General features: G+C 39.5%; 1 protein-coding gene across 1 annotated transcript; it reads left to right on the plus strand.

Moving 5' to 3' along the window:
• Positions 1 to 1,719: 1,719 nt before the first annotated feature.
• Positions 1,720 to 26,408, plus strand: ppp2r2ab (protein phosphatase 2, regulatory subunit B, alpha b). Its single transcript, XM_010893907.4, has 10 exons — positions 1,720 to 1,885; positions 6,527 to 6,604; positions 18,053 to 18,150; positions 18,259 to 18,424; positions 18,520 to 18,632; positions 18,932 to 19,109; positions 21,166 to 21,330; positions 22,916 to 23,085; positions 24,451 to 24,542; positions 24,633 to 26,408. The coding sequence occupies exons 1-10, from the start codon at positions 1,879 to 1,881 to the stop codon at positions 24,910 to 24,912; spliced, it is 1,347 nt and encodes a 448-aa protein (XP_010892209.1). The 5' UTR covers positions 1,720 to 1,878; the 3' UTR covers positions 24,913 to 26,408.
• The last annotated feature ends 311 nt before the right edge of the window (positions 26,409 to 26,719 follow it).

Here is a 26,719-nt window from a genome sequence, read left to right on the forward strand (position 1 = left end):
AGTAGTTTTAGTACCGCCTCAGACAGGGAAAATTGTATGGTGCCACAGAAAGCACACCACATAAAACTACTTGGAACTCCTGGCAAGTTATCTAGGGCTCAAACCTTTCTGATCAACCCCATTGCACCAGTATGTTACCATGACATGCAAAAGGACAGCGGTTGCATGCAGTCAACAGGCAACACAAAACCTCTTTCCTATCCTTGCTGACATTGGCTTGCTGCTGGTATGGAGTCCAAATTTGGTGGTTTATCTCCCCAGGTTTTCAACCCAGTTGCGATTTTCATAAAATCACATGTCTACACAGTTTACTTCCTACAGGATGAGCAGTACAAGTGTTAACAGCAAAAACAAAAATATGCTTAACTGTTAAGAAATTAGTCTTCATCTTTATTTGGAAACCCTAGGAGACATGTAAGATTATTTTTAACATAAGACACACTAATGGATTTTTAGGAAAGACAATCATAAGAAATAGGCACAAATAAAAACATGAAATTAATTTTTCTGAGTATAATTCTCCTACACAATGCTGGACAGGGTACACTAAGGGTCTGCAAGTGCTTCCTGTGGCCCAAGATGCTCCGGTTCCTGGAGACCGTCTGTCTTCTGCGCAGACCTTAGTTGCAAACTTTCCTTTTCAACTTTTCAACTATATAAATAAAAAGTTAAAAAGGAAAGTTTTCAGTAAGGAACAGAAGCGTTCAATTTGCCGTGGTCTCTTAAATTTAACCCTTCTGTTCCTCACTAAAAACCTTCTTTTTCAACTTTTTTGAAAAAGGTGCAGTGGTCTATATTTGTATACAGCTACCAAACAATCATTAGAGATATTTACCAACTGCATACACATGATTAACAAATTATTTAACATTATATTATTCAACAAAAAGGTAATAATTGGTGTCCAGTTACTCATGAATGTATTTACATGATTTCTTAGTATACTCGACATTCTCTCCATAGGAAAACACATCCAAAGGGTTTTCAACCACAGATCGATGGTAGGTGGATTGTCATATATCCATTTAAGTAAAATGGTCTGCCGAGCCATGTAGAGACATATTTCAAGAATATGTTGAGATATGGGCAGGGGAGCATTGCTTCTGTCTAGGCCCAAAATAAAATACACAGGATCTAGGCTAATTTGACATCCTAGCATATTGTTAATAGCTTCACATACACCTTCCCAAAAGCATTTAATTAATGGGCAAGACCAAAAAAGATGAAAGTATGTGCCCGCTACCAGCATATGTTTTAAGCAGTTAGGTGAACTGATGAATAATATTAAACTGGGTTTCATGAGATTTGTAAGAATAGGTCATCTTTTTGGTGTTCATCACAAATCTTTCCACATGTCTTTATCTAAATGCCCTCGTAGATACACTTCCCAATACATTTTACTACAAGTTGTCATTTTCACATCATCACTCAATTTGTCATATTAAAGCAGTGGTGTTTCCATTAGACCTCAGCCTAGTGTCTCCACGTGTTGTCATGTTTTTGAGCAGAGATTCCAGAACGACTTTTTGCCCTAGCACAGTTCTTATGTTTAAGGTCATATTAAGGTCCTAATGGACCATGTTTCTATTTTTTTTTTTTACAATTCCTAAAGAGGGGGAAGATTGGTTCTGTACGTTTTGCATTAACCAGTGTCCCCGGTATAAATCAAATCGTTTTTTAAAATCTTTAAACTCCGCCCACCCAACACACCGGGTCATGCAAAACGAACTGGCAAAGGGAGAGTCCGAGAAAGCAGGAGGGAGGGCGGCCCAGTACGTCTATGCTTTAACTCCTTCGTTTGAGTGAGACTGATTGCACGAGTGCATACCCGGCTAAAGAAGCCCGGGAATCAAGTGCGCGTCGAGAATCCCTCTCGCCATGGCAGGTAAATGGAAAGAGTAACGTTACAGTAACTACCTAACATTAGCTGCTAGGAAAGCTACCGGGCGGCTGTAACGTTTACGTTAGCTGGATAAGTTAGCTAGCTAACTAGCTAATGTTCGTTAGCAACATTACTAGGCAGCAAATAACTAGCTAGCTATCTAGTTCTAACTAGCTAACGCCGTCCATATAATACAGTTAGCTAGCTGCTTATGTATAATTTACATTACTTGTGGTAATTAACGTTTAGTACTGTAAACCACTGGCCCTTAACCTACCATCCTTGCTGGGGCACAACTTTGCAGGCTAACGTCAGTTAGCAGTAGCTCTACATAAGTAACGTTAGCGGCTAGCGCCACGTTCTTCTCAAGCACACATACTGTAACGCTACCTAGTAAACTAGTGTATATAACGAGTATGACGCTTTAACGTTATGCAACTAGTTATGCTGAAAGCTAACGTTATTCTACCTTCGCGTCATACTTAAATTTAGCTACGGTCATTTACAATTATGGCTATTGTACAGTTAGCTATGCAAGCTAACGTTAGCAGTATTTGAGTGAGTGTAAGCTAGCCTAGCTATCATTCTTATTCCTAAATGTTGTGCCACCGTCCTTGATCTATGGTGGTACTTTAACTAACGTTAGTGTGGCGCTACATGACCCGCGATGGGAGTTGATGATAACTGTCTCCTTCCGACCGGCACCATGCATCTGCACGATGTTATCTGGTAATGCACCATCATGTATTCAGCCGCACGAGTCAGTTATATTGCTGGATGTGTAATGTGTTCTTGAACATGTCGTGAATATTATCCACATTTGTCTACGTACCATTTACCCTCGTGCTGGGATTGCTGGAGGGGAGGGGGGCAATACATATATATTCCAGAATACATTTTGCTATCCATGTACTCAAGATTCCGTTTTTATGTTAGCCAACTTATCCACATACAATGGAGTCAAGTAGCGACTTGTGTGGGCGGACTGGAGATCCAACGTCACAAAAATACGTTTTTTTTAAAGGGATAGTTTGACCTAAAATCATATTTGGCACTCGTGGGTGTGGTAGGTGACTACCATTGCTAAGAGCTTTTCTTAGTTTTTAGCCCTAAGTTCAAACTCTAAGATGCCTTATTGCTATTATATACTGGTTACCAATGCAATTAGAGCACTAAAAAGCAATGTGATGTGATCGCTGCCGTAAATGGTCTGATATCACCCGGGTGGTTTGAATCTTGAATTCTAATTGTCTTGTTGCTATTGCATATGCTTACATTAGCATGACATCACATTTCAGTTTTTTCTGCTTTAAGTGTGTTGGTAACCGGTTTGCAAGGGCAATAAGGCAGCTGGGGGGGGGGGGGGGTATTATTATAAAGTTTTGTATGATTAATATTGCTGGAGGGGGGGGGGGCAATACATATATATTCCAGAATACATTTTGCCATCCATGTACTCAAGATTCCGTTTTTGTTATATATACATACAAAAATATAATTCTGTTAATGGGGTTGGCTTATATGTAAGAATCAGATTTTAAAATAGTAGACTAATTTAGATGGGGGGGGGGGGGGGGTTCTTCCAGGCTGGAAGAAAGATAAAGAATGCCTTATTGTGAAATACACAACACTGGGTAATTGTCGCTCTCTAGTCAACATATGTAGCATCTCAACCTCCACAGACACAAAAATGTCACATGTTCAGATTGAAAAAAGCAATAAGAAGAAAATGTGGGAAGTTGTATTTGAAGGCGCAGAAACTAGCTCGATAAGAAGTAACATTCTTCTCTAGCAATGCTACTGTGGTTATTTTTTCCAAAAACTCCTCACTGCTGCAATTTTTCATGAATATATTATATTGATTTGTGTCTCTGTTGTCATTATCTTAAAGTATACTTTACAAAAACATAACCTTTTCTTTTTTATATACTGTTATTATACAACCTGTTTCCAAAAACGTTGGGATGCTGCGTAAAATGCTAATAAATACTGAAATGAAAATGGCACAAAGACAAATATAATATAGTGAAACTGACAAATCTATGGTACTGCATATAGCCAGTATATCTATAAGTAATTGCGTTTTTTATCTATAAAAGTAATTGTGTTGCGTTACTTTTTTGATTGTAGATTTGGCAGAACCACCCATTTTATAACACAAAACGACACTGAAATCTTAGACTGCTGCGTTTGCCCTGTCTACTTGGAATATGGATAAGCCATAAGGAGAGTTGCATCCAAATATTATTTTCAATCAAACTAACCCTTCAACAAATTCTAGCGGATGCATTTAAGCACCCAAAATCTATGCCTACTCCACTTTTACAAAGAAAGTTCTACTGTTTACAGGCTGGTTATTCTTTGTTCAATTAATAGATTTAATAATCATGTAATGTAGGAGCTCCAGGTTTCCCACACAAGTCATAACCGGACCCTGCTGTACGGGTTTGAGAACTTGGCTAAGGTTATGATATTCACTTGGTTCAAATGTTGACTGTGCTCTATAGATACAATGTTTGCATTTTAAATTTGCCAGCTAGTGGCCTGTTTTCTTAAATGATTGTATACTTTCCTCATGACCTGTTGACAGAATGATCTATGATGCTTATTTCAATATTACTGTTGCAAAGGCAGATAACCAGCTAATTCTGAAAACAAACCATACTTTGAATCAGTTTTGGCCCAGGCAGCGTAGTTACATTTACACTCACACAATGTACAGTGCAGTCCATAGGTATCTGGATAGTGGCACATGCTTTGGTTTTTACTCCAGCACATTAGATTTTAAATAAAACATGGTTTCATGGCATTTTTAACCTTCAGTCTTGTCTTCAGACTTCACACTTGGCCAATCAAGAACATTCCTCTTTTGGCCCTGGAAGTCCTTTGTTGCTTTAACAGTATGCTTAGGGTCAGTCACCTCAGGGTTCCAGATGGCAACCAAATGGTTGCATTCTAAGATCCTTTCTCTAGGCTTTTCGAGTTATGTTTTTAATTGGTTGCATCAGCTAAAAGAAATTAACCATAATTTGACCAAATGCTAATATGAATCATTATTGTCCTGATTTCAAACTCTCTACTTGTCTGTTTCATGAGTTGTGTTTGTGGCTGTGTGTGAACCCCTCTCACACTCATCCCTCCCGACGGTGGCGTAACAAAGAACAGCATTCTGTTGGCATGCGAAACAGGCAGGCAGCAACGTTGAACATCGGCATTACTGCCCTGTGCAATGAGAATGTTGTAAAATACCTATGCACTCAGTTTATTGGCATCAGAGTGGATACATTTAAAATATTTTGTCCCTCCCATAGTGATTCAGACATCTCTCTGTGCAAATGTGACGTAGACAAAACTGGTTTAATGGTTTGTTAATTGCCATATACAGGTAATGAACAATTTGTCCTTTTTCAAATGCTCTGCAGTTCAAAACCAATGCTCACTGAACTTGCAGCTGTCAAGAAAAACACTTCAATCTAATCATGTTGAAGCTGCATCTAATTTGAATGTGCAGTATTAACTAATACTATTATTTTTATGCCTAGTCTATATAAACGTACCTTGTTTAAAGTGCGCGTTTACACGTCTAAGACATCTCTGCCCTAGCCTCCTATTCTGATAGAGAAACTTGCATGTAGAATCATGACTTTAATTTTCAAGTCATGATTCTATCAATGAGCTTATCCATAGGAAATATTTTTCCAAAAGCCTAGAGGAATTAAGTGTGACTCCCACCACCCCCTCCCAGCAAGAACATTTTCCAGAGGAAATACTGGTTCCGTCCAGTGAGTTTTGAGGCATTTGGTTGTATCTGAGGAGCCAATGTTTTCGTATCTAGTGAGTAATTTCCAGAGTGCTTGCACAACATAACACCCTCATCAACGTATTTCTTGGATAGGTTAATATGCCAGTTCCTTGTAAACATATGTTGAGTCCTGTTCAAATTACCAAGGATGTGGAAAGTATGAGCTAGGAAGCTACATTTTGATATGGTTGCCTATTGTACTGCCTTTTATCAATAGGACTTTTAGTATTGACCACCTTATTCCTGCTCCTCCTGCAGTTTTCTCCGAGTACCTAGCCACATTGCATCTTAGACACATTTATTACCAACAAATCTAACCTGTTCCATTGTGCAATAACAAATGATTACATGTGGAAATGTGCAAATCAAGTTTTCATTGTGCAATGAGTGTTAAAAACCTGTCAGGACCAGTTACTCTTCACCTGTTATGACACAGCCTGGATGAGTTTTTGATAAAGTTAGATGCTTTTGAGACAGCCTAGTGCTAGTTGACTGACTTTAATGGATATTCATGTGTGGCGTTAGCTTTCAGAAATCTTCATGTTCAAAGCAGGAACATCAATAAAATAAATCCACTTTATTTCAACACCGTATTATATTAAAAGACAGCAGTGAATCTTTTTCTTCAATATGATAAGACGAGCAACTATAGTTTGTTATCACACAAAATAAACAAAAGTATTCAGAATAAATGTTTTTCTGCTATTATTTCCATAATTTCTGTTATTTTGTTTCCTTACTAACAGATTTTCTAGCATTGTCGCTTAGGACACAGCAAGTACGTTTTATTTGCCGTTTGTACTTGTCATATGGCTATTAATACTTAACGTCTGTCATTTCAGGAGCTGGAGGTGGGAGTAATGACGTGCAGTGGTGCTTCTCACAGGTGAAGGGCGCTATTGATGATGACGTTGCTGAAGGTAGGAGCTGCTCTTCATCACACCGGTCGTGGCAGCTATGTAACTGTACATAACCAAAATTCTGTGTTGTCTTATTCTGGATTATTTCCAACTCAGCCAACGTCTGACATTCTTAAGCTAAATATATCGGCCATCAGTTGGTTTGGTCCGATTATATGCAAAAATGTAATCTGTATCAGCCAATTGCTTTAAATGTGCCCTATATTTCAGACCGCTTCTGCTTTCCAGTGTTTCTGCTGTGTTAATTTTACTGTGTCTCTCCTGCATGGAAAAACCATAGTCGCCATATCTAGGAAAAAAATAATCCTGACCATAACTTTTGTTAGACACATGCATAGCATTTTCTTGGTATATACATTGTCTGTCAGGATTATTATTGTCTGTCAGAGCTCTCTGTCCTCCTAGTCGGAGCCAGCCAATGAATCTAGCACACTGTATGCAGACTAGCCGCGCAAGCATCTTCAGAGTGTGCATGGTGTTCAGTAGAGGAGAGAGAGAGCGCACAGCACCATCAACATGTGTAGTAGGGTAGCCTACCGGAGTGGATCGTTGAAAGATTTATTTTCAGCGCAATATATTTGTCACCAAAACATCTCCTGAAGCCAGTATTTTTTTGTTTGGGTTTAAACTGCAACTGACATCAAATCACTGCCAAATCTACTAAAATACACTAACACCACAAAATCAGCTAATTATTCTCAACAGACATTCTTTAATCTCGTTGCCGGACTTGATTTGCATGTCCAAGATTGGACAAAATAGTTGCGTGTTGTACAAAGAGTACATTAAATTGGCCTGATAGAACCATGAGCACAGGCCAGTGATATTGGCTTTGCTGTTGGGCAGATTACAATTGCAAAAGAGGAAGAACAGCACAGCTTCCAAGGTTCAACATTAATGATGGCTTACTGGCCCGAGGCCAGGAAAACCTAACGTCAAGCCAGTACGCAAAGACAGTCACTGGCCCCCCATTTAAATTTATAATATTGTATTTAAAGGTTTGCTAGTCATCTTTTTCACTTCCCGCTTAAATTCTTGCTATCATAATACATAGACCATTTTAGAGCGGGACCCAAACATGGCATCGTGCAAGGCAAAGAAATCACGCAAAAAAAAAAAATCATGGAAAGAACAGGTACTGTGAATCGAAAACAATGTCAAGGGACACGTACCTGTCATATGTTCCTGACGAGAACCAATAAGGCAGGGTCCTTTTTTGAGGGAACAAACAATTACCAAAAAAATGCTTGTCACCGAAGGTAGAGTGACATAATTAAAGAATACGTTCCTAATGAGGACTATCTCCCTTCCAAATAATCAGCCCATGTTTCGAGACGTTATTATATTATTGGGATTTTGATCGATTTAACTGAATGAAGCATTTTTCGGTTTGTTGTGTTTAGTTGTTTAAGGTTCCAAACCTATGTAATTTTCTTACCAAATCTAGTGAATAAATGACAACATAGGTTTCAAATATCAAAGGTTATATGAGAGACGAAGGAAACAAAAGTAATACATTTTAAATAATGACATGGACACGTAATATAGCGATATACTTTTCTGATCAGTCTGTTTAACAGGAAAACTTTGTTTTTGTTGCAGTTGACTGAGATTAAAATGTCATGGTCAGTACACCTGCATTTCCAGAATTGAATACGTTTGAGGTTTTTTTTTACATAAAAACAGCTGAATCCTTTGTTAACTTGACATCTGTAATGGCATTAGGTGTTATAATACAATGCCGTTTCCAAAATATTTGGGACACTGCATAAAATGCTAATGAAACAGAATGCAATGATGTGCAAATCATTTATTCCTATATTTAATAGAAAATAGTACAAAGACAGTATCAATTGTTGAAACTGAGAAATGTTATTGTTTTTGGAAAAATACATGTCTATTTTCAAATTGATGCCAGCAACACATTTCAAAAAAGTTTGGACCGGAGCATATTTTCCACTGTTTCATCACCTCTTTTTAATAAAACTCTAACTGAGGAGACCAGTTGCTGTAGTTTTGAAAGTGGAATGTTTTTAATTTCTTAAAATGTAGGATTTCAGCTGTGCAATAGTTCTGGGCCTCATGTCATATTTAGTTTCATAATGCGCCAAATGTTTTCAATGGGTGACAAGTCTGGACTGCAGTCAGGCTAGTCTTCTGGCCTGACCGCAGTTCAGTGTTATTACTGGTGTAATATGTGCAGAATGGGGTTTGGCATTGTCTTGTTGAAATAAGCAGGGCCTGCCCTGAAAAACACTTTGTCTGCATGGCAGCACATGTTGCTCCAAAACCTGTATATATTGTTCAGCAGTAATGGTGCCTTCACAGATGTGCAAGTCAACTATGCCATGTGCAGTAATGCACTCCCATACCCTCACAGATGCTGCCTTTTGAACTGTGCGCTGATAACAATCTGGATGGTCCCTCTCTTTATCTCAGAGGATGCGGCACCCATGATTCCCGAAAATAATAAATAATGTTGTCTTGTCAGACCACAGGACACTTCCACTTCACCTCAGTCCATCTTAAATAACCTTGGGCCCAGAGAAGACGGCAGCATTTCTGGATCTTGTTAATACTGTTAGCTCTGGAAGTATTTGGTCACTAACACTATTTTAATAATTTTGCCACCATAAGTGTGCCACCATAATGGATTTGAAATGAAACAACTGAAATGCAATTGAAGTGCAGACTTTCAGCTTCAATTCAAAGGTTTGAACAAAAATATAATCTGAAACTTTCAGGAATTGCAACCACTTTCATTCACAGTCCCCTTATTTCAGGGGCTCATATGTAATTGGACAAATAAACACAATCATAAATAAAAAAAATTGAGAATCCTTTGCAGGCAATGAATGCTTGAAGTCTGGAACTCATGGACATCACCAAATGCTGGGTTTCCTCATTTGTGTTGCTTTGCCAGGCCTTTACTGTAGCTGTCTTCAGTTGTTTGTATGTTTGTGGTTCTTTCTGCCAGAAGTATTCCACTTCTTTGCCTTAAACTCCTGGGTAGCTTTCGCGGTATGTTTTGGGTCAATGTCTATCTGTAAAGTGAAGCACCATCCTATCAACTTTGCTGAATTTCGCTGAATCTGAGCAGACAATATATCCCTATACATTTCAGAATTCATCCGGCTGCTTCTGTCTCCTGTCACATCATCAATAAACACTAGTCTCCACCATGTTTTACAGATGATGTGGTATGCTTTGGATCATGAGCCATTCCAAGCCTCATTCTGTTACAGGTTGATCTTAGTTTCATCTGTCCAAAGAATGCTGTTCCAGAACTGGGCTGGCTGTTTTAAATGTTTTTTGGCAAAGTCTAATCTGGCCTTTCTATTCTTGAGGTTTATGAATGGTTTGCACCTTGTGGTGAACCCTCTGTATTTGCCCTTGTGAAGTATTTTTATGGTAGACTTGGATACTGATATGCCTACCTCCTGGAGAGTGTTTTTCACTTGGGTGGATGTTGTGAAGGGGAATATTCCACCAGGTTTAAAACATGTTATCATTACACAACCAGTCTTTTGTTGCCCCTGTCCCAGGTTTTTTAAACTTGATGCCGGCATCAAATTCAATGTGGGCATATATTTTTCAATAAACAGTATTCTTTCTCAGTTTCAACATTTGATGTTGCCTTTGTACTATTTTCTATTAAAATAGTACAAATTATTTGCATTCTGTTTTTCATTACATTTTACACAGCGTCCCAAAATTTTTGGAGAGTGAGTGACTGACTACCCCTTGTTAAATAGTGTAGTGGTTAGAGTTGCAGACTTCCATGCATCTGGGGCCGGTGTTTGAGCCACGACACGGCCAAAACAAATTATGCATTAGGATTTGTTCAGGATAGACAAACTTTGCTGGCTACAAACCTCAGTAGCTACGTTTATAGTAAGCCTCAAATAAAACTCTTTATGGTTATTTTGCAACTATTTAACACAATGATTAATGGTGTCTAGCTAAATATTCAATCTTGGCATGATGTTAATGCATGACACAATTATCTAATGTCAAGAAGCTATACCGACACGGCACACAATTATGCATCTACGTTACAGTAAACCTAAAATTAAACAGTTTTCGGTTTGAATGCAACTATTACTGATGGATTTTCAAGATATGCGTCAGTGCATGCTTTTTGGGGTAATCCTATATCACAACTCCTTGTGCAGTAAATGACCAGCAAGCCCAGTGGTCTTCTCCGGAAAGTCAAAGTTTACTTGCTTGAGAGACAAAAGAAAATGCATAAATACAACCAGGAAGAAGACTTTTCCCGAGGGATAGAACTAGGGATGCACCAATACTGAGTTGTCGCTCAGACGATGGCTACCTTTTTTTCTGTCTCTGGACATTTTATTTTGCCTCTCCAGTGTTGGAGTTAGCTGTTGTTGTGGTTCTGCACTGCCAGCATTAGCATACTCATTGAAATCAGCGCAGTGTTGTCTAATGAGGTTTGATCAAAGTTTCTGTGATAAATTGTTTTTCCTTTCCTCCTCTTGACAATATAGCAGAGCTTGCTCTCTACTTGTCATTGCTGACATCTCTGTAGTCCCGCTTTACCAATCTGAGTTCTATATTCTATACTTATGCGTCCAGGGGGACACAACCATCGAGTTTCCCTAAATGTTTCCTTGATGAGGTATCGGTGTGTGGAATCTGCATGTTTCTATGAGTACAAATACATGAGCCCAGTATCGTGCATCCCTAGATAGTCTTACTTGTTCGAACCAGAATACAGAGAGAACGAATTGACCAAACTAGAGGCTAGAACCGCAGCTGAAGATGGGGGGGGGAATTTAACCAGTTCATCCCCAACCCTTGAGCAGAATGTCTGAAGGATGGTGGGGTAGCTGTGGATTGTGCAATCTAATGCCAACCGAAATGGAATGCTTTTGTTGCAACGAATGGGAGCTATTGATTACAGTGCTGGAGACAGTGAATGACCCAGTCCCTGAACTAATTCCAAGATATATGGTTGATCATCTGAATTTCGCCCCCTCATAACCCGAGGGGTGCTGGAGACTTATTTTTGGGTTTTTTTACATTCCAAAACGTAACTGGAAAAGACGTTAGAGGCCAGAGTCACCCATTGGCCAGCTCTCAAAATAGTAAGTAGCTACATAACATTAGCAACCAAGTGTATATGGCACAGCTATTTATTTGGATAGCATATTCCATACACGGGACAATTAAAAGTGCTTTATATTTTTATTCTTAAAAATGTATATTCAGGCCAAGCGTGCCGCACAAGCCCTGAAAAGTGAAGCCAAAACGTCTCGATCGCCCCCTGGTGAGTGGTCCCAGTATAGGTCATAAACCCCGCCCTCCCCATGTTATTCAATGGGACGCGAGACCAACTAAACAATTAAATTACCCTTCAAATATATTTTTTCCGAAGCTGGTTTCTGTCATTTACTGTAGTTTGTATCACGCTAATGTAAATTCAAGAGTTTGTTTTTAAAATAAGTTTGTTTTTAGTTAGTTATTTAATGCTCTAAAAACGGTGGTGTGACGTCGTGATTCACAGCTGTGATTGACCGCTATCTGAGCCGAGGAGCCACTGAATCTTCGGAGGACTGAGGAGATTGGAACTTTACAATTAATCTCTAAATTTCTATAATTTCACACGGACATAATGGGTTGTTCTGCAGTACATTGTGCTAACCGATCTGGCATTTCCAATCGATCTTTGAATTTTTTTCGGTAAGTTAAATTTATAAGCTATTTAATTAGTAAATACATGTAATGGGCTAGCTAACGTTAGCTAAAAGACAACAAGCCTCGTTAATAGCCATGTTAATAGCTAGCAGGTGATCGTTAGCTAGAAGTTACCAATTATTTTTGTATTAGGCCTATTCTAAATTAAGGTTAAACATGATGTAAGTTAGGCTATAACATATCGTCTAGGTTTAACAAGCAAAGGTTGTACTGTACTTGGACTTGCGATTGATTACGGTATGCGCATTCTGCGAGGGAGAGTGAGGGCGGGGCACAGGGGTGGGGCCGTTGATTTCGCGGCTTTAGGGCTTTACTTCCTTCTAGCTACTGCGCATAACTACTGCGCAGAACTGGTCCCAAGATCGCTATCTGCGCAGACGCAAGTCCAAGATGTCAGCGTCGTATCAGGACACTGGTGGCTTCATTTTTCACCAATGGAAAAGAGCGAAAGGGCGTCGTCCATTATATATACAGTCTATGATTCAGGCATATTAAAAACTACATAGCATCAATGTGTTTCTCCAACCTAGCAAGACAAACTCCTAGTTGCTAGCTAACCCCTTTCAAATAAATTTACTGAGGACATTATAGAATGTCTCTTGTCCACTGTAGTTTTTTTTTTTTTTATATTGTCGAGTCCATGCCCAATGTCTTTTGATCAAACGATCTGTTTATAGGCAAAATTGCTATCTTTCTGTTTTGATTCAAGCATTAATCTCGGTAGCTATCGTTTGCTGGACATTGCCGATCAGGCAGGCATTTATGTTTCCAAGTTTCATAATGTAATTGTATATCCAAAAATGCACTGTTTAGGCCTGTTGTACATCAGACTACAGATGATGCTTTTGCATCATCTGTAGTATGATGAGCAACATGCAAAAAGTGTTTTTCTATTCATTTAATCATGTCTATCTGAATAGCTAATTTGCTAAACCTACCATCTGGTCCATTGTTTTGGTGCACAAACGTTGACTCAGAGGCTCAAAGCTAAACGTTTCTATTCAATTTATGTTAACAAAGCTAATCAGACAATGGTAGACAACAAATATGATTTCATTTAACCACTTAAGTAGCTTTTACAAGAGTCAATATACCTGTATATCTAACTAAATCATATGTCACAATAATGTGCCAGCTAGAGAAACTCTCACCACGTAGCTTCTGGAGTTCAAATTTCACTCGATGACATCATTGCCGAAGCACACAAGCTGTGTGAACGGCTGTTTCTTCTTGGCATGTGTGCACCTGTGCCAGACTGAAGACTTCAAGCTCCAAATCAGTGCAGGCTTGAGGCTGTGGCACACTGGCGATTGTCGACCTTGCGACCTGGTGGCACTCATCTTACCTCTGATAGCTTACTCACCTCATGCAGGGTTTTGATGACCACCCACGGCTATCGTCTAATGCTTAGCATTTCGTTTGCTGGATTACAAGTTGTTAGACGCCAGCTCTGAGCTAATCAGAAAACAAGAGTGAGAATAGGGTATTTCTTGTGCAATCCTCAAAACTGATGATGCACACATTGTTCCTTGCTGAGAAATAAGCATTGTCAACATGACAATCTCTATTTGGAACACTGCTAATTGTTTGAGTGTAAACCAGCCGCCTATATATGCCTTAGCCTTTAATTATTGTTGTGGGCTTAGGCTTTTTCCGCTGACTCCCAACATGTTGATATGCTGCTTTTTGTCTTGGAGCACAGGACATGAGCTAGTAGCTTCTTTTTTTCTTCTGCCTGGAATCTTTGATAAGCTGTTGAGTGGGTAGACTGAGCTCAGTCTGTACCAAAACCATACAGTTGTGTACAAATGTACTGGCACCCTTGAACTTCCTTGAAAATAAATAACATTTGTCTCTTTATGTCGAAATTGACCAGAGTTATGTCTTCTCAATGCTTTCACCAAAAAATGCTTTTACATTCACTGTTAATATTATTGAACCTAATATTTTTTTAAATAAAAATAAAACTGCATTCACCTAGACTCTATTACAAGCGCAACATTTGTCATATCCTCACATCCTCTTTCCTATCACTGCTATGCAGATGACATTCAGCTTTTTTCCCTCATTCCCCTCTTCCGACACCCAGGTGACATGCATTTCTGCTTGGAGGTCAGCCCACCACCTTGTTTAAACTTGATGAGACTGAGCTGCTGCTCTTTCACAGGAAGGCCTGTCTGCTCCCGGACATCTCCATCATGGTTGTCAGCTGCACAGTGTCCTCCTAGAGTTCCAAGAAACTTGGTGTGACCCTCGATGACAAGCTGTTGTTCTCTGCTGATATCAAGATTGTGACTCACCCCTGCTGGTTCATGCTCTACAACATTCATAGGATATGAACTTATTTCACTCAGGAAGCAGCACAGGTACTTGTCATCTCACGTGTGGACTAGTGCAACTCACTCTTGCTGGGGCTCCCGGCATGTGCAACCAAACCTCTGTAACTCATTCAGAATGCAGCGGCCAGCCTTTTGTTCCACCTTCCCAAGTTCTCCCATGTCACCCTGTTTCTTCGCACTCTACACTGGCTTCCAGTTGATACTTGAATCCGCTTCAAGGCTATGGCTCTTGTCTGCGTAGTAACAAGAATTTCTCTTCCTAACTTCAGGTCATGCTCAAACCCCGGTTCACACAGTCAAAATTTCACACAGTCAAAATTTCTAGAATGTATTTCCTACTAAACCGTGGTCATTTCACCTAGCTCTTAAAACATGTATGCACTTATTGAAAGTTGCTCTGGATAAGAGTGGTAAATGACTAAAATTATATGAATTAGTTTCCTGCACCTCTGTGCTGCTCCAGTTTTCCAATATCTAAAATGTTTGGGTCCCAACTGCTGTTTTCAGATATCTCCACAGGTTTTAATAGATTTAGATTCATTAGACTCATTGCTGGCCTCTTAAGAACACTAAAATAAAAAACAGATTTTTGATGCTGGATTTGACAATGGACTCCAATATTATTTTTTATTCTCCTGATTTCATGATGCCATGCACATGTTCAAAGCATCCAATGCCAGAGGTAGGAAAGCAACTCCAAAACTTCACTGAATCTCGCTAATATTTGACTGTTTGGCATGGTGTTCTTTTCTTTGAAGGGTTCATTTTGTTTTCTGTAAACTGAGAGATTGTGTACTTTATTAGAAAGTTATAGCCTAATCTGGTCTCTTGTCCACAGAAAGATCGTGACTTTATGTCTCTGTCAGCAGTGGGTATCCTACCATATAACCCTGTTTTATTATTTTGGCAACAGATTAAGTTAAAACTGTTTTACATTGTAACTGAAGGTCAGCTTGAATCTCAGTTTGTTGAGGTTTTTTCTCTACCATTCGAACAATCAAATGCTGCAATATGAAGTTTTTCCTTGTAACCATGTCCAGGCAGGTTTGCAACAGTGTCATTAGCCTTCAAATGTGTCTATATTACGTATGGTGAAAACGGTAACATTAACGTCTCTGGAGAGAGATCTGTAGCCTTGAGATTCTGTGCTCGGCTATAACCACATCAGACCTCCTTAGATAATTTTCTTTTCCACTTGCCCACAGTGGTACACACAGTGACAGTGAACTGGAGAGTGGGGTGTGCCACACATTTGCTGGCTTGCAACTTGGACCTTCATTGAAAATGATTAAGTGTCCGTCACAGAGATGGACACAACATTAAAAACATTGAGCTCTGAGGTTTTTCTAACTGAGTCAGAAATAACTTGGTGCTCACTGAGTTATTTTATTGTTGTGGTTGGAAAATTTTCATATAGTATCTAAATGTTTTTTCAATTTTTGAAAGGTGGTTAGCTAAACCCAAAGCAGAGGCATAAAAATCTGAAACCTAAACAATAATTGATCCAATACACTAGGTTACAAAGAGATGAACAACACCACTTCATTCTAAATGAATTACATTTTATACATGTGGTGTTTTTTTTTTGTTTTTTTTTTAATCTTCACTGATTTTATTTTGTTACATTTTCAGTTTACAGTTGGTAGGTAAGCTTTCAGACTATATATTAATGTTTAGGGCGCTTTGTGCATTGCCACAAGTAACTATTCTATAGTAGTTTTAGTGTCTGTAATATAGTGTTAAATGACTATCTTCAGTTGGTTAGGGAAATGATTAGCCTACAATCTAAATAACTAAAGATATAAATAAAACAAAATATATTTGCTTGCTGATTGAGAGGATAGCAAAATAGCCAAAGTTGTTGCTAGCCTGCTGTTGGCTAAACATGGATAGTGAAGAGTTTGTAATGTTTTGCAGGTTTCAGTTATCTTACATTTCTTCCTTTAGTGTAAACACTTGTTAATAAAGCAAAAAATGCAACTATCCATAAATTTAGCAGCAATTGGTGACAAGTAGCAACTATGTGTCTAAACCTGAAAGAGTTGTGCTGGAAGAAGCAGAAAATCTGGGGCCCTGGGAAATGGAATGAAGCACTGCTTCAGTAAAATACAAGCAGGGCAAGCACAGGTGAAACCTCTTCATCACTTTTAGTTACCAACGCAGGTTGAAAACATTGTGACCAGCGAGGTCACTTCTATTTTTGCACCCAAGGTTCTCACAAGCTGCATAAAACTGAACTTAAACAGTTACTGTCTCTGATTTGTTTTGCCATTAAACTGAGACGGGCCGAGGTCTTATTATAGCAGACTCAAAGAGAAGTTATGCACTGGTCGCATAGATATCTGCAGACAGGGTCTAGTATGCTGGACCATCTAGATATTTTCAGAGAGGACCCTGAATGTGGTGAAACCTTTTTCACAGGGGCCCAGAATATATATGGCATTGCTATCTACTGACAGCTTTCCTGTCTACAAAACAACATATATATATATATATATATATTCTGAAAACATACAGGAAAGTAAAATGGTGTTGTAGCTTTTGTAAAATGTTCCAATGTCTCATACTACAATTGATTATTTTTACACATTTTCCCCTCCAATTTTCTACCTACCTAATTTTGTAATTTGGGGTGCATTGATACTTGGACCAGTTGATGATTTGGAATAGTAATTAGCTGCATTGCATGGAAACCAGTTTACAAGCATCTTGCAATGCTTGACCTCTGCTATAATGTGTATTCTACCAATTTAAACTTTGAAATACAGACAACTCACAAGTGCTTTCGTGTCTGTACCCCCCTTGCACACAATACACCCACTCACATACCCCCACCCTTGCCCCCAGGGTTCTCAGTCCAGACAATGGCCTCCTGCTGCAACCTTTCTCTGTAGTGTGTGTGTGTGTGTGTGTGTGTGTGTGTGTGTGTGTGTGTGTGTGTGTGTGTGTGTGTGTGTGTGTGTGTGTGTGTGTGTGTGTGTGTGTGTGTGTGTGTGTGTGTGTGTGTGTGTGTGTGTGTGTGTGTGTGTGTGTGTGTGTGTGTGTGTGTGTGTGTGTGTGTGTGTGTGTGTGTGTGTGTGTGTGTGTGTGTGTGTGTGTGAAAGGCCTCTAGGCTGCTGTTGGATGAATGTGCTGCAGCCTGCAGAAACTAGGTTACTGATCATTGTCTCCCCCCTTTGGATACAATCACATCCTCAGTGGGATGCTATGGCCTAACTAAATCAGACATTCATCCAGCCCTAAGAAACTAGACCTCAAATTCAGTAATTTGCATCGTCATATGCTAACTCCTTTGATAATATAGAATATAACCAACAAGTCATTACTGATAACATGCATTGAATGGAAGTAAAATGGTCTAATTTCTTGTTTCTCTCTCATTGTACAGCTGACATCATATCTACTGTGGAGTTTAACCACTCAGGGGAGCTGCTAGCCACAGGAGACAAGGGTGGCAGGGTTGTCATCTTTCAGCAGGAAATAGAGGTGTGGTTGCCAGACTTAGACTTGGAGTTTGACAAACATTTTGCTTTTATGTGGAAAGTAAGACTAACCTTTTCTACCCTTCTGTTGTGATTTTCTTTCTACCAACAGAACAAGAGTCAGCCGCAGTGCCGTAGTGAATATAATGTTTACAGCACTTTTCAGAGCCATGAGCCTGAGTTTGACTACTTAAAGAGTTTGGAGATCGAGGAGAAGATCAACAAAATACGCTGGTTGCCCCAAAAGAATGCTGCTCAGTTCCTGTTGTCCACTAATGGTGAGTCTTTTAGTCACCTCTGGTAAACTCTGATACATACATGACCTCACTAAGCCTTTGTGTTAAATGTTTTATTTCTGTGTTCTGATTTGCAGACAAAACTATTAAGTTGTGGAAGATCAGCGAACGAGACAAGAGACCAGAGGGTTACAACCTAAAAGAAGAGGATGGACGCTACATAGACCCCAACACTGTCACTGCGCTTCGGGTTTGTTTCTCTAGCTGATCATATGCCTGGTTGGAAAGTTAGGCCCCTAGGATTTTCACAATCCAGCGATATATATGTAGTACATGGTTCCTTCTCTATTTATGGCTTATCCAAAAATGGATGCAATTGTCTGAGGATAGTGCTGGGGCATCTGGTATGAATAAGGGGAGTTCCACTTGAAGCAGGTCCAATGATTTCTGAATACACAGGGCCCTATCTGTAGTATTGAGAAACAGTCACTGTGGTAGTTTCCTATACTCTAAGCCCTTTCTCGCTGACTGTGATTTGTGCCCTTGCAGGTGCCTGTGTTCAGACCCATGGACCTCATGGTGGAGGCAAGCCCACGAAGGGTGTTTGCCAATGCCCACACCTACCACATCAACTCCATCTCAATTAACAGTGACCATGAGACATATCTGTCAGCAGACGACCTGCGCATTAACCTTTGGCACCAGGAGATTACCGACCGCAGCTTCAGTATCCTCTGTCGGATGTTAATGGATGGGGGTTACTATGCAATGTTTACCTCTACTGTAATATTTAATTGTCCAAAACTTTATAAGAAATGTCAGAAGATTTTTTTTGTAGGAGCATTTTGTACATGCAGATGCCCATTCTACCATTTGATACATAAGAGTCATGAGTTCTAAAACCATGCCCACTAGGATGCTCCGATATTCTTTTTTTAGGCGTATACTTATTGATGATTGCCTTTCGGCGGCAGATCACAGGCCAATAACGATCTGTTTTTGTTTATTTACCTAATATCTTTGTTGGTTGGAGTGTTGTTTTGTGACAAAATAGGCCTATTTATAAAACTACTTAATTATTTACATAACGTGGAGAATATTATATGCAGCACATTGAAAAATGGTTGGCGCTTAACTAAGTTAATGTAAAGAACATCTAATATAAAAAGTTATATTTTGATTTTATTAATTTGCTTGTGCTTATTAGTTTTGGAGAGGGATTGTTATAAATCCAGCTACACTATATACCATTCCATGTAAACTGTACATGGAATTCATATTGCCTCATTTGTTAGTATCTAGTTGCATTTTTTAGGAGTCTGGGAGGTGAGTCATGAACAGGTTTAGAGAATGGTTAATTGAGGGAGAGTTCTTAGGATATTACTAGGGAACCAAGTTAAAATGTTATCAAATAATGTTAAGAAAAGTTAAAGTTGACAAGCAAGATTGTTTTTGCAATACATAAAACACTTGTTTGTAGCGTGAAACGCAGACTATCTTGAATGAGTGTCGATGTAGGGGTACCCTGGTACTCATTTTAGTCTGGAGCTGCCACAACCTGCAGACAAACATGGCACCTAAGGCTTTTACCTGTAATTTTTTTTATTGTCCTTTATTTATTTTCCTTTATTTATACAAGGGAAACAAACTGAGACCTAGGTCTTTTTTTGCAGTTGAACCCCGAATGACAACTATTTGAAAGACACCGAATTCACAGACATAGACCACAATCGCAGTTTATGTAAAACATTCATTTATCAGACATTAAATTGAATTATACTTACCAGGGCTACTAACTTAAGGCCACGCTGCAAAACATTCCATGAGTAGGAGGCACAATAGTCAAATGCAGTTTGAATAAGCCTGCGGTATCTGTAATGCTATGTGCACACTGTCGGCTCGCGCAACTTACAAATCGCTTGATCTCTGGCGAGCTATCGCTGAGCCGAAACTAGCGTGCACACCCCCAACTCAGGCAGGGCTTATCTTCCTAATTTATGCCAGCGACAACCAGTGTATAGGGAAACCTCCGTCTCTGCAAATATTAATAAGCATTTAGTATTTTCAAATAGCGATTCGCTGGCTCTAGTTGGAAATGAATGAGTGTTCCTCTTTGTAGCTCTAGCGAGCAGTCCGTGTGTACGTAGGGTAAGTTTACCCAGTTCTCGGAGTGTCTTAATTCCTATTTTTCCAATAACTTTTTTTTTTTGTTGAGATAGTTTGGATGTTTCTTCAGGACGCTCTTACAAACAAAAATCGAGCAATTGCTATGGAAAAGTGAATAGCCTGTACTAATTGTTTTTATAATTTAGGTTATTGACATGAACAATAACCTAAAGAAGGAAGGAGTCAGATCAGTTCCCCCGATTGGTTATTATAAGGGGAGATGGAGTTAGGCCAATATCAATAGCCTCTCATAAGCGAATATCAGCCAAATCGGATTGCTGGCTGATTAATCAGTGCATCACTAATCACCATTAATAAATAGAAGGGTGACTGGTATAAATCATCTAGCGGTATAAGTGTTGTAGTTGCGGAATGCATCTAGGTTATTTCTGTAAAATATTCTTTCTCTTGACTAATTCAGCAATGTGTTCTAAAAGGCATCTGTTAATTTAGCCATATGCTTATTTTGCTTCTTAAATGATCATTTCAAGGTCATTTAAGGGTGTTTTACAGATTCTGGAAAATAGCCTATATTTATCACAAATTTAGGATCAGTTAATGTCCCATATCACTTTCCAGTGTGTCTGCAAGCAGCCTTTGACTCTAGCCACTCCCAGACATTGTGGACATAAAGCCGGCCAACATGGAGGAGCTGACGGAGGTGATCACAGCAGCAGAGTTTCATCCACACCAGTGCAACACCTTTGTCTACAGCAGTAGCAAGGGCACCATCCGTCTATGTGACATGAGGGAGTCTGCGCTATGTGACAAGTACTCCAAATGTGTGTACCTACCATGATCACCAGATCCCCGCAGTGACCTTTAGCAGGGTTCGCAAACCTTTTAAAGGAGAGTGTTGATTTTCAATTAATCTTTTAATCATTTCTACCCATCTGCTAGCCATGTAGGATGGGAAATGTTTCGCTTAAAGTCAAAAGATTTGACAGCTCATTACATGCATGTCAACAATTTACATATTTTTTTCCTACATTCCTATTCAAGTTTTTATTTAAAAGTACTTGCTACAATGGAAGCTCTATAAAGGGTGTGGAATGGGGACTTGTGGAGGCACCGCCGTGAAGAAACTAAAACAATATTACCTATTCTGCTACTGTCAGTTAATGGTCCAGGAATAGTTGCGTCAATGTCATATCAGTTTTCAGATTGAGCGGTGTCTGTATTTTTAGGGTAATTGAGAAGTCACAGTCAGTCAATTGGAAATATTGTACTGTTCTAACAATAAATCAATCAAATTTATAAATCCCTTTTTACATCAGCAGTTGTCACAAAGTGACAAGGAGCAAACAACAGTAGTGTTAATGTCAGTGCCTAGAAAGAAACACCCCAAGGAGGCTGAAATCTAGGAAGAAACCTAGAGAGGAACCTGACTCAGACCTATTCTGGCTGTGCTGGGTGAACATATTAGGAGTACAAGTTGGAGTGGTTAGGTTGGTTGTAGAGGGAAGAAGTTATTTTGATGGAACCTGTCAACTGCAGTTACTGTGCAACATTATGCATGTCAAATAGCGTAATGCTAATTGTGTAATTCCAATCCCAAATTTGTTTTACAGCTGACCTAGCCCATATTAGTCACCAAAAGGCACATGTACCTCTACTGCACCCTCCCTCTCTTCCACCTGCTTCAGTAAAACATGGTCCTCTCATCAAACAATAACAGAGAGCGCTATTGAAATCCCTGTTATTTCACTACATTTTGGGTTCAAGTGAGAACTAGAAATGAATGATGTGGGGATTTGCCATTCAAATAATTTTTTTAAATGTTTAAAAATATAAATAAATGTTTTTATAGCTTTTGAAAAAACGGAAGTAAATCGCTAGATGAAAGTGCTTCTGTGGTAATTATGTTGACTTCCACTAGGTGGGAGTAAATTCAGGATTTCAGGAACAACCACAAGTGTGCTTAGGCTGTTTACCTACTTCCTCTCAGCAGTGCTCTTGCTGATGAGGAAAATAGACTGGAAATATAACTTTATATTGGTTATAGCAAGCCTTACATTGCAGACACATCTGCTTGCAGTGTAGCATGTCTCAGTGATCACTGAGTTGTTAACCTGTGGCTCATGTTTGGTATAATGACATCCTTTGTAGAGTTTAGCCATAAGGAATACTCTCAAACAGTTTTAGGTCCAAAGCAGTATTCATTTAAAACCTTTGGAATTTAGAAAAATGCAATTCCATTTGTCTTCATTTTATCAAATTGCTTTTGTGTTTTGGGGAATTCATTCACATCCTTGCAATGTTGTTTTCACATTATATTGGGAAAAATCGAGCTAGCACAGCTACTTACACTTTTTGTTATTGCTAATAGCAATTGATTAACTGATGTTATATAATTTTCCTCTCCAGTGTTTGAGGAGCCGGAGGACCCCAGTAACCGTTCCTTCTTCTCTGAGATCATCTCGTCCATCTCAGATGTCAAGTTCAGCCACAACGGGCGCTACATGATGACCCGGGACTACCTATCTGTCAAAATCTGGGACCTGAACATGGAGAACAGGCCTGTGGAGACATACCAGGTAACTGTGGTCAAGTCAACCTAATGTCGGTTGCATGTTTAAAAACATTTTCTAACGCCTCCTCATTAGATGGCTCATGGGCTTACTGCAAAAACCGAAACCATCTTTGGAGATATGAGAAAGGGTCAAATTTAAAGCCCATGACTGAGCGATTTATTAAAAAAAATTTATGTTATGTATCACAATCGATGGAGGTTCCCTGATGTTGTCAATTAGCGCCGGATGTAGAGATGCTGCACTTCCAATGATGATTGTGACGTTTCTTTCTTTGCAGAGGTATGACAATTTTGCAGTGAATGCAGTTAGATTCTGTTACAATTGATCCTACTGAAAGTGTGAAAAATGTAGACAATTTTTTCTTTAATTCTCGTGACATCCTTACTTAGATTAACCCTTAATGGAAAAAGTCTGGTAGGGGGTACTCTAAGACCATGGTCTTTCCCAAATTATACACTATAACAACCTGAAATGAGAAGCCAAATAAATATTACTTTGAACATATGCAAATGGTAATCAGTGTCACCTGTTTTGGGGCAAATGAAAGTGACAACAGGTTCACTGGAGACGCCATTGTGAACGTTATGCTGCCTGCAACATCATCCAGCATGACCAGTTTGACGGTGGGTCAGTAATGGTCTGGGGAGGCATGTCCTTGGAGGGTCTCACAGACCTCTACGTGCTAGCCAACGGTACACTGACTGCTGTTAGGTACCAGGATGAAATCTTCAGACCCATCGTCAGACCTTACGCTGGTGCAGTTTGCCCTGGGTTCCTCCTAGTGCAGGACAATGACCACCCTCATGTGGCCAGAGTGTGTAGGCAGTTCCTGAATGACAAAGGCATTGATACCATTGGCTGGCCCTCACGTTCCCCAGACCTGAATCCAATTGAGAACCTCTAGGACGTTATGTATCGGTGCATCCGACGCTGGCAAGTAGCACCACAGACTGTCCAGGAGCTCACTGATGCCCTGATCCAGGTCTGGGAGGGGATCCCCAGGACACCAATCCACTGTCTTCTCAGCTGTGGTCAGGAAGACATACAGGAACGTGGGGGCAATACACACAACTGAGTCACATTATGAGTTGCCGTGATGAAAATCTTGCAAGTTGGAAACTTTTTCTTTGATTTTCGGTGTGTGTTTGAATTCAGCCCTCAATTGGTTGGTGATTTTGTTTTCCATTGACCGTTGTTACATTTTGTTCTCAACTAATTACATAATGTGTATAGTAAATATTTTTGATCTTCAATGTTTTGTTCATCAAGACCCGATGTGTGATTTAAGTGTTCCCTTAATATTTTGGAGCAGTGTATGTATGTTTGCCTTTTTCGATGTCTTCTGACCAGTTTCTCTGTCCATGACAGGTTCATGAGTACCTCAGGAGTAAGCTGTGCTCACTGTATGAGAACGACTGCATCTTCGACAAGTTTGAGTGCTGCTGGAATGGGAACGATAGGTTAGCATTGCCATGTTCTCAATATTTTCTTAAATAAGAAACACCACCGGACTCTAAATATTTAATTCTGTCCCTCATTTTCCTCCACAGTGTTGTGATGACAGGCTCATACAATAACTTCTTCAGGATGTTTGACCGAGGCCAGCGGCGGGACATGACCTTGGAGGCATCTCGGGAGAGCAGTAAGCCACGGCAGGTCCTGAAGCCCCGCAAGGTGTGTGCCGGTGGAAAGCGGAAGAAGGATGAGATCAGCGTAGACAGCCTGGACTTCAACAAGAAAATCCTCCATACAGCCTGGCACCCCCAGGACAACATCATCGCTGTGGCAACCACCAACAACCTCTATATATTCCAGGACAAAGTGAACTAGATGTTTTCTGTAAAGGTAGACATTCACTACCTTCACCCTCTAATTTTATTCCAGGACAAAGTGATCAAGTGACAGCATTGCCATTAACAACTAACCGGTCCTTGGTCAAAACAGACCTTGCCATGTTTTCAGATGTGAAAAACTGAAACCTCAGCCTCTGGCACAGTGACCTGTCACTCACCTTGTTATTGTTTTGAAGATGTTGTGCCAATCTGTGTAAGCCGCTTGCCCAGTTTCGTCCCACGCTAGGGCAACATGCGTAACGAGTTCCATTTATATGTATGTCAGATGATGGCCTTTTTTTGAATTTTTTTTTGCCAATGGCCATTTGAAAGAAAAATATGAATTGGCCCTGTTCAACGCTTCCTTTCATTGTCTGGTGCCTAGTCTTTTATTTTTATTTTTTATTTTTTTTATTAGTCAACTGCCAATCTGTAGTTCCTTTTTTAATTCAGTTGCAAGTGTGTTTTAAATGTTATTCCTCATCCTTCTCCCAGAGTCTCCCTATTACATAGCACACACATACATAAACCCTTTCAGACACATACTTATCACAGATCCTAGCTGTCTGTTAAAGCTGTTGTTACTCTTGGTAAACTGCCACACTTCAGAGGAACACTAAAATGCGAAATGAGGGCATTATTGTATGTATGTTGTGTGACTGGCCCTTTCTGCACACTATTAAATGTACAACTATTCTGTCTGGCCCAGTGAAGAATCCTTACTACTACTATTACTGTGCCTCCGGCCAAGGCTTGGGAGTGACTTGACTGAGTGTGGGAACCAGAGAGTTCTTCCTGTGTCTTGTTATTTTACAACAACAAAAAACAGTTGTCAAAAGAGTGTTTGAAAGAGATATTCAAAGATAATGGATATGATGATCGTGATTGTCATATTTATAAATGGAACAAATATTGCATCGGTTTTCATTGTTTTGTTTGTTTTTTCGAGTTAAGAATACAGTTCTTGAAGGGGTTTTATTGCAGAAAGGCATTTTCTTATTGCTGAAAGGCAATACTTCATTATAGTGAAACCTCAATCATTCATGTTGGCTTTGTATCATAGTACTCACAGTATTATAAAGCAAATTACATATTGAAACGCTAAAGGTGTAATTTTGGTCTGTATTTCATAAAGAACTGCCATGTTAGTATGAAAATCAGAATGAAGTTGAACACCATTACCATGCTTAATCTGGTCTTGCTCCATAGCCGCGGGAAGTAGGGGTGCTACAGCCCCTGCTGTTGTATCCTCAGCACCCCCTGATAAGATTTCGAAAGTCACTTTAATCTTTTTGATGTCCACAAAAAAAGTGTTGTGCGCGATTGAGATATATAGTCACCCCCCTCCACTCAGCCATTGGCACCCACTGATCAAAATATCTTCCCGTGCCTATGTTTTGCTCATGTCTACACCAAGTGAAGTTTTACTGTTGATTATGATACTGATTTTTCTGTAATGACAGGAATAAAGTAAAAAAAACATTTTTTTTTTCACTAATGCCCTGGTCATTACATTAATTCCACTTCAGATTATACTTTTACTGCCCTGGTTTAGTTCAGTGACATCCCCCTGCTGAGCCCTGAAAATAGAATTTCTGCCTATTTATGACCCAGCCACAGAATTGAAGAACAAAGGTATATGTGTGTATTCTAATTTGTTCAGTGCCAAAAATATCCCAGTGTATATGATAATTTAATCTATTGCACATCTGTATGAGGGATAGCATTGGATGTTTTGTATACCTGCAAATGTTCTATAAGGAATATCATCTGTCAGGTCTGAGAAATTACGCAGAGTTCTGGAA

Source organism: Esox lucius, chromosome 14 (assembly GCF_011004845.1).
Source record: "Esox lucius isolate fEsoLuc1 chromosome 14, fEsoLuc1.pri, whole genome shotgun sequence".
NCBI lineage: Eukaryota > Metazoa > Chordata > Actinopteri > Esociformes > Esocidae > Esox > Esox lucius.